General features: G+C 37.1%; 1 protein-coding gene across 1 annotated transcript; it reads right to left on the reverse strand.

Annotated features, from left to right (window-relative positions):
• LOC133871007 (chaperone protein ClpB4, mitochondrial) lies at positions 1-8,449 on the reverse strand. The gene is made up of 10 exons (XM_062308339.1): positions 8,053-8,449; positions 7,423-7,641; positions 7,120-7,357; positions 6,293-6,488; positions 5,011-5,065; positions 4,006-4,156; positions 3,237-3,545; positions 2,364-2,629; positions 1,354-2,280; positions 1-592 (listed from the first exon to the last, which is right to left on the reverse strand). Exons 1-10 carry the CDS (start codon positions 8,335-8,337, stop codon positions 281-283), a joined length of 2,958 nt encoding a protein of 985 aa, XP_062164323.1. The 5' UTR covers positions 8,338-8,449; the 3' UTR covers positions 1-280.
• Between the last annotated feature and the right edge of the window lie 7,506 nt (positions 8,450-15,955).

Genomic DNA, 15,955 nt, shown 5'->3' on the forward strand with positions numbered 1-15,955 from the left:
TATCCAATAATACGTTTCATACCATTAGAAATTAAAGTTTGCAAAACTTTGTGTTGTCCAGAAAGTTTAACAAAAAGGTTCAAGTACACAACGTTTCCATGTGCTAAGAAAACCAGGCCAGTAGCTACACAACTTGATTAAAAAGCACATAAACTCTGATGCCTTTGTCATCATACTAGAAGGCAAAACTCAAAACATACCTTTTATTCACCATATTTACGACCCCATAACGCGTACCCGGACATTTATTCACAACATTTACAGGCTCCAAAACGCAAACTCAATCATTGGCAGCCATTGCATCCATTGCAGAGCTGCTCTCCAGTTTCTTTATGAGCAATCTCTTCTGAGGAGGAAGGTCTTTGGCTGACGTAGACACATCGGCATCAACAACGATCGAGTCGTCCTCGTTGAAATCTCCCCTCAAGATTCCCATTGCAATTTCATTCTCAACCAACTGTTGTATTACCCTCTTAACCGGCCTCGCTCCAAAGTTCGGGTCAAAACCCAGCGTCCCAAGAAGCTCGACAGCTTCCTTTGTGTAATGAAGATCAATTTTCTTCTGTTTGAGCCTGTCTTTCAAACGATCCAGCTGCAAAGGGCAATGACATGTGTTAACAATGTAGCTTTTATGACAAAGGAATATGGATTTTGCTAACAATGATTTTGCATTTAGCAATGATTAAATGAATAAAAACAACAGAATATGTATTTAGATTGCTGTATTAAAGGCAACAGTTATAAATATACAGATACATGTACAAACAGGCCCAGGTTAAATTAGATATGCCCAAGAAAGTTAAAAATAGACTAAAGATCATTTGGGTTTGCGATTCCGAAACGTGCGATATAAAAATTGCGATTTTTAAAAATGTAGTTAAGCATTTGGTAAAATTGCAGTTTAACCTCCAAAATCACAGATTTTTCTACGTTTTCAAATTGCAATTTTTTAAAAACGTACTTCCAAACAATACATTTTCTGCGACTTAGTTTAAAATCGCATTTTTGGTTTGTGAAATCGCAATGCCAAACGCACTCTAATTCAGCTTCAATCTGATCTCACCTTTTGCAACCCAAGGGAATTATGAAAGTTTGTATACCTCACTCAATAGGGGCGAGGTTACATGTGAACAATCATCCTAAATGTAACCATATGATCTCATGCTTCCCTTAGATGGTCATAAAATTCAGCGACTATCATTTAACAATAAGACCATAACCAACCATTAGGATTTTCTACTGCAGTAGGTTATTGAAGGCATTAAAGGACCGTCAGCATAAGAATAAGCCTCACTAAAGCAATATATAAGAAATGCTTATACAATAAAGTATTTTATGGAGAAGATTAATCACCTGTATCTCGACAATTTTACTTATTTGATTGGAGTCCAGAGGCTGGAACACAATATACTCGTCAATTCGATTCATGAATTCTGGGCGGAAAGTTTGTCTAGCCAACTCAACAACTTGTTTCTTCATCAAATCATAAACTGCTTTCTTGTCACCCGGTGTGCTAAGAGTCTCAAGTATATAATGGGAGCCGATGTTCGAGGTCATTATCACAACACAATTCGTAAAACTAACGGTCCTCCCTTGAGAATCAGTTATTCTTCCATCATCCAACAACTGTAACAAAATGTTGAAGACATCATGATGCGCTTTCTCTATTTCATCAAAGAGTACAACAGAATAAGGTCTTCGACGAACCACTTCAGTTAGCTGCCCACCTTCTTCATAACCAACATAGCCAGGTGGGGCCCCGACCAGGCGCGAAACTGCATGTTTTTCCATGTACTCGCTCATATCGATTCTCACAAGAGCATTTTCTGTGTTAAAAAGATAACCAGCCAAGGCCTTTGCAAGCTCTGTTTTCCCAACACCAGTAGGGCCCATGAACATGAAACTTGCTATGGGTCGATTTGGGTCAGATAATCCTGCCCTCGAGCGTCGGATAGCATCTGCAACTGATTTAACCGCCATATCTTGACCAACCACCCTCTTGTGAAGAACCTCTTCCAGCAAGACCAACTTGTCTCTCTCGGATTGTTGAAGATTTGATAAGGGTATACCAGTCCATTTGCTTACAATCTCAGCAATATCAAGATCAGTGACCTCTTCTCGAAGCAAAGATTTTCCAGACTTCTGGAACTCTGCAAGGTTCTTCTCTGCCTCTTCTAATTGTCGTTGAAGGGATATTAGGGTTCCATATCTTAGTTCAGCTGCACGATTTAGGTCATACTCACGCTCAGCAGCTTCCATCTCTAGGTTAACTCTACCAATCTGCAAATATTAAAAAGAGATGAAAGCAGGGAAAAAACGTGAAGGTGTTATAATGTCAATGAATTCTACACATGTATAATTACCTCCTCTTTAATTGATCTTATCCGTGTCATGAGAGCCTTCTCATGTTCCCACAGCTCAGTAAATTCTTTCTGTTTTTGTTTGAGCAAAGTCAAATCATTTTCTAGCTTGCTTAACCTTTCTTTGGATGCTTTATCAGTGTCGTTTTTCAGAGATAGCTTCTCCATCTCCAACTTTAGAACAGCTCTATCTATCTCATCTAACTCCGTAGGCTTAGAAGTCATTTCCATTTTCAGCTTTGCAGCAGCTTCATCAACAAGATCAATGGCTGAAAGGGGAAAAGCTAAATTAGAAAATCTACAGAGACAAAATGAGACAAGGAAAACTTCATGATTTTAATAAACAACTTCCTTTTTGGATGAGACCAAGCTTCTACCAAGTGTAGAGGACTACGAAGGGTGAAAAAGAAAAAAGAAAAAATCTATTTGCTCCTCCATTAGACATCTGACAGCTCTCCAGTTTTTTGTAGCTAAGCAAGGGAGAAAACCTACATTACTCATCATAAGAAATGTCAATGCTTGGACAAAGCCACCCATAAAGCACACAGTTGAAACATCTATCAAAGGAGTAACTCAAATAAACCTTAAAAAAATAAGAAAAAGTACCACAAAAAAATGGAAAGGCCTAAATTGTTGAAAAAAAAAAAAAAAAAAATCAGCTTCCAAATCCATGAGGAACAATGATTTTGCTCTCTCTCTCTCTCTCTCTCTAAAGCTTTGAACTCTTTAACGTAAATATATCATGGGCTATTATCCATTTATAACATCACACCTCAATTAATTGGTATGTGAATACATAGACAAGAAAATGATAAAAATAAAATTAAGCTAACTGACATTGACATCAATTTTTAACGCTTAAAGTTACTATTTTACCTTTATCAGGCAAAAAACGTCCTGTAATGTATCGACCTGCTAGAACTGCTGCTGAAACGAGAGCGCTATCTGATATTTTAACACCATGATGCAGCTCATAGCGCTCTCGCAATCCACGAAGAATAGATATTGTGTCTTCAACTGATGGTTGATCACAGAACACTTGTTGGAATCTCCGCTCAAGTGCAGGATCCTTCTCAATGTATTTCCTGTACTCATTCAATGTAGTTGCTCCGATACATCGAAGCTCGCCTCGACCAAGCATCGGTTTCAACAAGTTCCCAGCATCCATTGCACCACTTGTAGCACCTACACATAAATCATCAACATGGCTATCGTATAGATACAATGTAAGCAAGGGCTGAACTAAAATTTTAGGTAAGGGAGGATGGGCAAAAAAAAAAATTAGGGTGGTAAAAAATTAATTTTAGAGGGGTTATCCCATAAAAACATATAATTTTTGGGGCATTTTGAAATTCTTGGGGGGAATACCGCCCCCAATGCTTGCTGTGGTTCCGCCCTGAATGTCAGAATGCACAATGCATTACATTGTAGATTTGAAAATAACGCCACACAAAGATGTATAGATACATGATTATGGGTGCGCATACAAATACAGATGTGACTGATTTTCACTAGTGTTTTCATGTAGTAAAATCATGCTCTAGGCAGCAGCTTAAATGCTACAGAAAAGGAACCAAAGACGGTACATATGCCAGATTCTAAACAACAGGATTCTATCCCAAAGCGAATTATATAGCGCACAAACCTGCACCAACAACAGTATGGATCTCATCAATGAATAAAATAATCTGCCCATTTGAAGAAGTGACCTCCTTCAAGACAGCTTTCAATCTTTCCTCAAAGTCTCCACGAAACTTGGCACCAGCAACCAATGAACCCATATCTAGGGAGATTAACTGTAGAATAAAAGATAAAACACAGAATCCAAATTCAACTTTTACTATCATGGAAAGCAATACAGTAAACAATGAAGTCACTTCACAGTAAATTTAGCTACAGCCAATTACGTATACAGAGAGCTTAGTTTGCATCCATATAAAAACAGATCCTGAATAGTTCCATCTGCCGAGATTTGTACAATAATCTAAAAAAACTGGATTTCTAGCAAATCCAAAATAATATTCCGTTGAAGGCTACAACTTACAATCATAACCAATCATCATGGCAATCATGACATACTGCAACGAAGATTCAAAATAGGCCCATTCTTATTGAATCTGTTCCATCCATTCCTGGATCTAAGATACTGTTGATCAGATTTTTTATTTTCTATTTTTTTTAAAAAAAAAGTCATTTAGGGATTAGTGTTGTAGTTGAATCTTTGGTCCAAAAATGGATGAAAACCTGTGGGAGATTTACATTCTGATGGATAGGCAAATCGTTATTTCATTTGAATCTTGTACAACATTCAACATCCATTTGCTTCATTAAATTCTATTAAGAGCACTGAAGACTAAAAGAATAAAAACAAAATAATCCAAACTCTAAAAACCAACTTTCCAGTTGAGTAAATGCTGCTCAAGAAAGACAATGTTGGGCAGCTATTATAGCTATCAACAGAGTGAAGTAAAAACATATATAACTACAGAGTTGTCCGAGAATTGGGTTAAAGTAATCCCTCCCTCCCCCCACCCCACCCCACCCCCGCGGACACACAAATACGCGAGAGAGAGAGAGAGAGAGAGAGAGAGAGAGAGAGAGGACCCACACAATAAAAAAATTGAGGATTAAAACAAAAGAACTTTACTACCTTCCGATTCAACAGTGGCTCTGGTACATCCCCCCGCACAATCCGTTGAGCTAATCTGAAAATTGATACTAGGATTATTAGTGCAAAAAGAAAGTTCCCTATAACCCCACAATCAATGTCACAAGAAAAAATTTCAAAATATATTCGATCAATAAGATATGATGATAGTAACATATCTCTTAAGAGAAATGGTTAATATAACCAACACTTCAAACTGGCTGCAGGAGTATACATCATGAGAAGAAAATAGTGACTACTTGAACTTGAAACACCAAATTCAAACACGCAACCTAAGTGGTATTAATTCATTATAGGACATAAAGATATCATTTTAGAACATAAGAATGTCACCAAAGTATCTTGTTCATATTATCAAAGAAAATTTGGGTTGAACCAAAGCCTCATTAAAGATATCATTATTAAAGCACCATATGCCATTTGTACCAAATATCTTGTTTTGTAACAATATTCAATGCTTTACTTTTATATGTGCATGATAGAACAAATTGTTCATATCAAATGTCTCCTCCATAACAGTATTTCAGGCTGCACATTCACAAATTACAAGGGAACGGAAGAAGGAATAAAAAATTAGCAGAAAGCAGGTGACATAAGCTTTACTTAGTTGAGGACACTGTCTATCAATAACATTCTCCGCATATAGACATTGAATTTAAAATTCTCATACCCTGTATATTTGGTCCTGATGGAATAAGCTGTCTGTAAATTTCCTTAACTATCCAGTTCTTGCTCTGCGAGCCATAAATTTTTGACTGACAATTTATCACACAAGCATTTCACTAAAAATAATTAGTAGGTGAAATGTTGTCAACTCAAGAATCATTCTCATAATTTGAACTTGCAGCAAGAACATATAGTTACAAAAAAAAAAAAAGGTCAAAAAAAAAAAAGTGCACCTTTTTATTTTATTTCTATTAATTAACTGATGCTGGTCAGATAGATTGAATTAACCTAGAAGGATCGATAATGAAGTGAACTGTCTGACAGCAACAGATACAAAAACCACTACATCTAAGATCAGCACTACATCAATCTACTGCCAACTAGTCATTGAAGTAAAAATGAATGCCCTGTAAAGTAGTTCAGAGATTCATGTTCACAAATCTGTAGTACTTAGCATCAACCAGACATAAGAAAGACTGAACCAACTGAAAATTGTACTTAAAATTAAATCACCTAAAACAGAATTTTCATGTACTTGCACAAGAACTATGATGAGGCACAATTTCCCAAAAGTGAAAAAATACTTCCAAAAACATACCCTTCAGCAATTGCAGTCTTCCCCACACCAGGTTCACCAATAATAACAGGATTATTTTTTGTTCTCCTAGATAATATCTGGATACAACGCCGGATTTCATCATCTCGTCCTATAACAGGATCAAGTTTGCCTCGCCTTGCAAGTTCAGTCAAGTCATTCCCATATTTCTCCAATGCCTCATATTTTCCTTCAGGATCTACATAAGACAAGAAAAAGATGTGAGATAAAGGCAAGAAGTAACAAAAGCAGCCAAGAATGTGGCATTACAATTCAAATAAGGTCAACTCAAGGTGGAACATTGGAAAAGGGAGGAAAAGGTTTTTCAAGATGATCCCAATGCTCCGACAATATGTTCTTTGACATCTAAAATACCTCAGTTGCTGCTATTAGTTTAAGAAGCTTAATAGATTCCTCAAGAAGAATTAGAATTTCAGCATTAAGATTAGCTGCTTTGCTATCACATAAGCATCAACTACCTTGCGACTGGAAAACAAGGATGTCAGTATTCATTTATGGTAACAACATATTCCTACAAAAGAAGATGCAACAAAAATCTCGATCTATACAGATCTCAATATCCACATTGAAAGAAAAATGTCTCGCACGAGAAAAAAATGAAAAGCTGGAGTGACCTTCTTGAGCAACCCAACATACCAATGTAAATTTAGAGTAATAAATTTATACTTCATATTCTTACATGATAGAGTAATAAATTTAGTTCAAAGACTATCCTTTGCAGCTTCCTAGAATTCTTTCAACTATATGCAATTCGGGCATATTGTTCTTGTCATACGAGGCAAAATATCTGTAAGAGGTATACTTCTTACTTTGATCAGTTACTCTCTGACTTCCGCGAACAGCTTGAACGGCATCCTTCAAGTCCTTTTCACTGAGCTGGAGGTTGCTAAATAACTGCTGCCCAAACCTCTTGTCTGGAAGGAATGCCAACACAAGATGCTCTACTGACAAAAAATCATCTCCCATTTCTTTCTTACGTTTCCGGGCAACGTCCAAGAGGTTACTGAGATGTGTGCCAATTTTAGGGCCACTAGTGTCACCTATCACCTGCAATTAAGATGAATGAGAACCAAGCCTGCACAAATAAATACATCAATCATCAAATTACCTACTTTTGGTTGTTTAGATATAAAGTCATCTGTAGCCTGCAGAACTGACGTGTTGTCAAGTCCTGCCTTAGTGAATATTCTCCTGGCTAAGCCATCCTTTTGCTCCAGAAGGGCTTTCATCAAATGCTCGGATTCCACCACTTGTTGTTTGAAAAGCCGTGCTGCCTCCACAGCGCCAATAACTCCCTCCCATGCCATCTCAGTGAACTCTGACTGATTAACCTTAGAACAAAACCAAAAGATCCATAAGAAAATGAAAAAAAAAAAAAAAAGTTTTAATGGGTAGCACACCATGCTAGAATTTGTACCAGACAAGAAGCAAGAACTCCAATATGTCAAAACAAGAAACTAAAGTGTTAAGCCAATCTCAAAGCAAAATGGGTTGAACTAAACTACCAGAATTCAACAAGCGTATTACTCTTTTCCTTACTCAATTCATCCCAATCTCAATAAACAAATACATATCATACCCAAAATTTTAAATTAAAACCAAACAAAAAGCAAAAACCCCATATGCCTTTCATATCTTTTAAAAAAAAAAAAAAAAAAAAACCATTAAAAAGTTACATTCTTTATCGATGTATTGCAGTAAAGTAGGCATTTTTTTTGTGGGTTTGAATATCTTCTTCGAACCTGAGACGAGCTGGCGGCGGAGTAGAAGGAGGGGGTGGAAGAGTGAAACTGGCGTCGCATGAAAGTGTCAGCCAGAAACTTCGCCGAAGCGACATTGCCATCCGAAACTCTGCCGAAAGCCAGAGGCCGAGAGAGAGAAGAGACAGAATTACCGAGAAAACTACAAGTGGAACCAGAAACTACGCGAGCACGAAGCTGGGAGTGTGTGAGCCTCGCGGGCCTAGAGGCGTTGATGGAGGCCGCTAAAAGGGACTTGGTGAGCCTTGAAGCTCTTCTGCTTGCCATGTTGGAGATGAACAAAAGGACACCAAGTTGGGGTTTTGCTTAGGATCTTTAGAATGGGAAAGAGAGAGAGGGAGAAGCGGGGGAGAGAGAGGGGGGTGTTTGAAAGCGTGGGGAAGAGGCAAAGGAAGGTTGTGGAATAGTTTCGAAGTTTCTTCTATTTTCTCTTTGTTTCTTTTTTTATTTTTTTTTATGTTCCGTTTGTTTGGGTGTAAAATATTTTATATATTTTCTAATGTTTAGTGTAACCGAAAATAATGGTTAACATAAATTATTTTTAGTTTAACCATAAAAGTATCTTTTAAATTTTTGAAAACGATTTACGATTTTAAAAATGTAAATGAGTTTTTGGATTTAAATTCTTCGTTTTTGCAAGTACGTTTGTGGGAATCCGTCATTATCGAGCATTAAAGTTTGTTGGTAGCCTGAATCTACAGCTGAAAATTCACAAATTTTGGTATCCGATCGTCGTAATTTGGCAACCGAGATTCCAGCAAAACAGGCCGGAATTCGGCCGGTGCCTAAATCTGGCAACGTCTGGCCACCATCGCCAGATTTTAGCGACCAGATTCTTCCTAAAATTGGCCGAAATCCAGTTGTACTGTGCCAGATTCCGGCCAATTTGGCCAAGATCCGACACAAATAGCCATATTCCGGCCACCTTCGCTGGAATCCAGCTAACTTAGATCCCAGCAAAATTGACCAGAATCTGGCATCCATTATCGGAATCCAGCAATAGTAGCTGGAAGCCAGTGAAAGTGGCCAGAATCCTTCCAATCAGTCACATAATCTCATTATTGTTAATGATTTTTTTGTAAGACCCAAACGTTGAAAAATATTTTTAAGAAAAAAAATAATTTCGTTAAAAATATTTTACGACGAAACAAATAGAACATTAGTTAGGATAGTGTTTGGTTGAGGACATTTGTAACACCCCGGTCCTATATTGGGAATAAATGAATAGCTCACATAGAGTGAGTGATTTATAAGAGATGGATGAGTGATAAGTCTCACATTGCATAGTTACTAGGTGAAACTAGACTTTATAAGTAATTATAGGGAAAGCTTCAAATCGACTAGTCATTTTTGGGTGATAGTTAGGATAGTGTTTGGTTGAGGACATTTTTGTAACACCCCGATCCTATATTGGGAAGAGATGAGTAGCTCATATAGAGTAAGTGATTTATAAGAGATGGATGTGTGATAAGTCTCACATTGCATAGTTACTAGGTGAAACTAGGCTTTATCAGTAATTATAGGGAAAGCTTCAAATCAACTACTCCTTTTGGGGTGATAGAGCAGATGTGGCTAGCGTTTTTTCTTGGGTCGTTACAAATAGTATCAGAGCCACCTACCTAGTAACGGCATGCAGTGTGGTACTGAAGCGCTACATGACATGGCCCTGACGAGGGCGTCAAGAGTTTAAGATGGGGAGTTTGTAACACCCCGGTCCCATATTGGAAAGATGAGTAGCCCACATAGAGTGAGTGGTTTATAAAGATAATCATGAGTGCTAAGTTCTACATTGCCTAGTTATTATGTGAAACTATGCTTTATAAGGGATTCTAGGAAAACTCCAATTTAACTAATCCTTTTGGGGTGATAGCGCAGACAGGGACGGAGCCAGCTTTTAGGTTTTGGGGAGGGCCAAATTGAAAAAGAATAATTTGGGGGGGCCAAAACTATATTTTTTTAAAAAAAATAAGGGCAAAAATATATATATATATATATATATATATATATATATATATATATATATATATATATATATATATATATATATATTCACCCCCAATAACACAATACTGTCCGTTTTTGGCTCCCCATATCAGACTTCCCAGGAGGTCACCCATCCTAGGATTGCTCTCGCAGCGGCTCGCTTAACTGCGGAGTTCTGATAGGTTCATTGCCATCTCGGCTTTAAAACGCGTTGTGTCATAAAGGGTGCATTTATACATATAAGCACATTCTCATTCCCAGGCGATGTGGGACGTCACAATCACCCCCTCACCCCCTCTTTGGACCCAGCGTCCCCGCTGGCGTCCTTCATTGGGCTTGTGCACGCTCCCACCATCTCAGGCTGGGCAATGGCTCTGATACCATTTGTAACGATCCACCCCCAATGACACAATACTGTCCACTTTTGGCTCCCCATATCAGACTTCCAGGAGGTCACCCATCCTGGGATTGCTCTCGCAGCGGCTCGCTTAACTGCGGAGTTCTGATAGGTTCATTGCCATCACGGCTTTAAAACGCGTTGTGTCATAAAGGGTGCATTTATACATATAAGCACATCCTCATTCCCAGGTGATGTGGGACGTCACAATCACCCCTGAGCGTAGATGTGGCTAGCGCTCTTCCTTAAGTCATTGCAAATAGTATCAGAGCCGTACTTGGGCCCGCCTACAACGTCCACTCTATCCGATGGTATGTAAAAGAATATATCTTCTTCTGGATCATAATAGATGAGGGGGTCCTCTTCTGGATCAGCTTCTTCTTCTGGCACCCATATCGGGCCTTCTTCAAAGCTAAAGTTAGAGTAACGTGTACTCCTTTCGTCCGTGTCATCATCGCCTAGGATTTTTATTTGTTCCTCCCAACGCAAAGTTCTCGTCTCGTCCTTGTCGATTACCGAATTTTGAGAACGAAATTCTTATAAGGTGGGGAGATTGTAATAACCCCGACTCCCTTTCGAGGGTAAAATAGTCTTTTACTACTTAAGAGAATGGATGACTGGGCATTTAATATTTTTATTTAAAAGAAAAAAAAACTGACCTTGTATATTTATAATATTTTGTGCCTTATTTAAATAGCCGTTGCTATTTTGTTTTTAACATCTGATTTTTTTAAATTTAATAAAATTTCATATCAATTTAAATTTTACCTTTTCAATTAATATTTTTAAAAACCTTAATTGTCAAGCCCTAGCAGCCATTCTCCCTTTCGAAAAGAACAAATGAGTTGTTTGGTAACCCATTCTAAAATTTTTAATTCTCATTTCACTCCTCCCAAAAAAATCAAATCAAAAATATTTTAAATTTTTTACACTTTTTACATCACATCAATAATTTTTTATTACTATTCAAATAAAATAACTCACTACAAAACAAAACTTTTTTATTTTTTTATAAAACATTCTCAAATTTTATATCACATCAATCACTTTTAATTACTATTCAAATAAATATTCAATTTATAAATAAATTAACAGTAGCCTTAATTTTCCCACACTGTTTTCTAGCCGCACACCCTTTCACACTTTCGCAGCTTTCAGCCCTTTTAGACCCCATCTCGTCTCTACATCTTGTCTCTTACTTCTGTAGTTTTTCTTTTTCTGTAGAACAGTAGCCTCCATACACTGCCCTGCTAATTTATTTAGTTTATTTTGTCTTTGTTGTCCTTCACATATCTACTTTAATAGTTTCTGGTTCTATTGTCATTCATGTTTGTAGAACAATCATGAACTTTGACTTTTAGACCATTATCACCAAACGTGGGTAGTCCTTATTTCTTCTTCTTCTTCTTTTCCATCTCTTTTCTTTCCTATGGACGTGGCTCTTGTAATTTCTCCCTTTTATTTTTTAGTTATCTTTTTCTTTCCTAGCAGTAAAATACTAGAACAGAGGAGGTATAGCCTTTATCATTTTTAATTTATTCCCTTCTTTTCTGACAGCATGGTCTCCACATATATATATATTTGTTTGCTTTTCTTTTCTATTCTTTTATTTTCGATACAAGTCTTAAAATACTTCTGTTTTTTTATTTATTATTATTTTCCCTCTACTCCTCTATCCTAATGACCCCGTAACAAATTTTCATTGGCATAACTGTATTAGATTTTAGTTATTTTAATTCTGTCCCACTGAAAAATAAAGACGATGCTAATTCAAGTGTTTTAAAAGTCATTGTTAATTGCTTAAAAATCATCAGAGCCTTTTTAATAAATCATTTTGAATAGATGTAAAGTCGGGTGATGCATGAATTTATCGAATTATATGACTTTATCATATAAGAATTCTTATGACAATTGCCTTTATTGAGTTGTATTTATAATATCAATAAAAGAAAATGTATTATTACTTACTTAATGATTTATGTGTTATTCGAGTTATTAGTGTGCTTAAAGAATCCATTCTCAGTAGGTTAGCAAGACGAATCTTAGTGGTGTCAGTGTGTAGTCTAGTGACTAGCACGAGGTATTAATTTATTTAAACTTGTATCAGGTGACTAGTTAGCTGTCGAGATATTCCAACGACGTACTGTGTTCAGAGATGTAAGGGATCCTCTACCCCTTCTAAAATTATTTTATGTATTATTATTTTATCCATTTATTCTAGCATATTTGTGAATAATTATTTTCGTCATGTATTTAAAATTATATTGTTGCATAAAAGATTGTTTTAAAATAGTGTTGATGTGAAAGTTATTGGTGGAAATAATATTATTGGAATCAGCGATTTTAAGAAAAATCTTAGTTCTAAAAGACTTTCCAATTATAAAAAAAATGAGGAATGCTAGGTATCCAAACACTTGTTTCTAGAATTTGGTTCCAAACTGATGTGTCACAATCCTATGAGATTGTGACACACTTTCCAAAATGATAGATCTCATGGGATTGTGACACATCAGTTTGGAACTAAATTCTGAAAACAAGTATTTGGATGCCTAACATTCCTCATAAAAAATTACTTATATTATTCCCGAGATGGGAATACGCTACTTTCTTGAAATTAATGGAAATAGGAGTGTAAAAACCCTCACACACGTTGCCTCAAGAGTTACCAAGCACAGTGAAAGGAATAGAAATAGTTTATGAGAAGGAAAAAAAAATTTATAAATGAGGCACATGTGTGGAGGAAACTATTATTTTGGCCCCATATATATTGACAGAGATTCACAGAAGATTAAGCTCGGTACCGTTGCTTGAGATGTAGAGGTGTGCAAAACCTGCCCGTACCCGCGAACCCGTCCCGCCCCGCACCAACCCACCCCGTCAATAAAGGATTTAAAACATTTCTAAAAAAGTGCGGACCCTAAATATGCCAACCTGTGATTTATGGGACGGGTTACGGGATTAAATTTTTTTCCACCCGCAAACCTGCCCCGCCCCGCCCCGCAGTCCCTTTATACTCGTACCATAAAATTTTCCCTAAAAAAAATTATAAGAGTCACGATTAGGGTCACAAATTGCCTAGATTGTATACCTTTGATTTCATTCAATACAATTCTGCACTATCTATTTCATCTCTATTCTTATTCTATTCTCATAAATACTTCAATCTCTACATTTTTACACACACATACTCATTCAATCTACAATCACATAAAAGAATAAAAAAGTTCTTTTACAGTTGGGTTTGTTGGTAATTCTGGTTCTTTCTTCTTGTTCTTGTTTGCTAGTAAGGTTGATTCAATTGGGATTTTCAAATTTTGAACTAAGTTAGCAAGATTGTGAATTATTTTTCTAGTTTTGGGCCTAAAAGAAAAAAAGAAAAAGGAATATCCGAACCCGCATGAACCCGTCCTGACCCACGCTACCCGAGGCTCAACGGGTTGACCATTCACTATGCAGGTTGTGGATCTCGATTTTCAAACCCGTTCACTGCGGGGCGGGTTGTGGAAAACATGCAAATCCGGCCCGCGCCCACCCCTATTGAGATGGAAGAGCAACCGCTGAAGATCGTTGAGAATGCGAGAATTCATCTCCAGGTCATGCTAAGTGCACTTTGATTAATTAGCTGACGAGACAGGCATGCGGCCACAGTTACTTGCCATGGTCACAGTAAAGACCGTGCAACCCTAAATACACAATGCGTAATGGTGTACATGGGCCCTAAATATTAGAAGTTTTATTTATCAACCAGTAATTTTATGTGTTAAGCAAAATGCCGAACTTATAATTGTGTTCTGAAAATTTAGATTTCAAGTGTGTTTAATAATCGTTTTGAAGAAAATGAAGTTAACTCAACTGTTTTATGGTTGAGGGTTGTTTTACTAAGCATTTCTCGTTCACCCCTTATTTTGTTTTGTTTTCAGGTTATGAGCAGAGAGACCTAGGCGGCGGGGATGGGATCTAGGCTAGCATTAGGATATTGCGTTTATGTTACCTTAATAAGTGCACTTGCACGATAAATTTAGCTTCCTTTGGATTTTCATTTATTGTATCAAACATAATTACTCTTTTCGAAATAATCATTTCCACGTTTACCGGAGCTTTGAGTTTTAAAATTATTTTTCTAGTAATTTATTTAATTTAGCATATTAGTTAGGTTATCTAGTAGACCTTGTGAATCTTTGTGTTTTGGTGTAAGAACATGGACGAACCTAACCCTTAGCAGTTTGGGAGCGTTTTAACTCCCCCCCTTAAACCCATGATGTCCTCGTCAGGGCCACGTCATGCAGTGCTCCAGTATCACATGACCTGGCGTTACTAGGTGACTTTGATATCATTTTTGTAACAACCCAAGAAAAAATGATAGCCACATCTGCGCTATCACCCCAAAAGGACTAGTCGATTTGACGTTTTTCCTATAATTGCTTATAAAGCCCAGTTTCACATAGTAACTAGGTAATGTGAGACTTAACACTTATCTATCTCTTATAAATTACTCACTCTATGTGAGTTATTCATCTCTTCCCAATATATGACCGGGGTGTTGCAACATTGATCAAGAGTTGAAGCAAAAACAGTTTGGGGATGAAAGGGTCTGAATCTGATTCATCATTCAGACATTGTTTATATACATATTATTTCTTGTTGATGAATTTCCTTGCAAATTCCTGTCCAACTTGCACATAGAAAAAATTATAGGAGACTGTGAGGGGTGCCCGAGCAAGAGGAATCGCTCTTATAAGTGGACTTTTGAATCAGGATACGTCTTTCTCGAGCAAGTGAGCTTGACACCTTGAGTGTCATCTCTTAAGTTGTTCAAGTTTTATAAAAATTCGGACAACTTTATTATAGGGTTTCAATCTATGGGCCTCCTACCAAATTTGAAGGGCAGAAATAAGCATAGGGATTCCAATTGTAGGGGCCACTATAACACCCCACGTATAGAAATAAGACTAAAAAAATAATGTTTTGAGTACTTTTTTTTTTTTTTTTTTTTTATGAATTAAAGCTTTCTAATTCATACATGAAATTTTACAACTCTCCAATAGACACCGGATTCAACATCCTAGCAAGGGACAAACCCCTAAGAAGGATAACAAACTCTGTTACTTTCAAAACAACAAACAACAAACCACCATCACCCAAATAAGCCCCACAAGAAACAAACGAAAAGGCCCTCCCAACATAAAAGCATACTCTGTAGAAACATCTCCATGCCAAACTAGCAAGAGGAGCTCCAAAACCCAGATCGGCCATCAATGAGGAGAGAATTTAGCAAGAATTATCACTTTAACTTCCCATCTGATTCTAGAGAGAATCTCTTCCTCAGTTTTGGGAGTCCTTCCATGAAGCAGAAAATTGCATTGCATCCACAAGTTGTAAACCGTAGCAGCAAAACACAATTTTCGGGATGTAGAGAGCAACCTTTTTCCCTTCGTATGCATAGAACTCCATCTCACAATCAACTCTCAATCAGTTGGAGGATCCACCACCTTACAGTCAGCCATG

The sequence above is a fragment of the Alnus glutinosa genome, chromosome 6 (assembly GCF_958979055.1).
Source record: "Alnus glutinosa chromosome 6, dhAlnGlut1.1, whole genome shotgun sequence".
NCBI lineage: Eukaryota > Viridiplantae > Streptophyta > Magnoliopsida > Fagales > Betulaceae > Alnus > Alnus glutinosa.

Excerpts from the sequence above, each read along its gene's own strand:
- LOC133871007 (XM_062308339.1), bottom strand. The coding sequence starts at position 8,337 with ATGGCAAGCAGAAGAGCTTCAAGGCTCACCAAGTCCCTTTTAGCGGCC. Across the intron at positions 3,546-4,005 it reads CCATACTGTTGTTGGTGCAG|GTGCTACAAGTGGTGCAATG; the intron begins GTTTGTGCGCTA and ends ATTTATGTGTAG. Across the intron at positions 2,630-3,236 it reads ACGTTTTTTGCCTGATAAAG|CCATTGATCTTGTTGATGAA; the intron begins GTAAAATAGTAA and ends TTCCCCTTTCAG.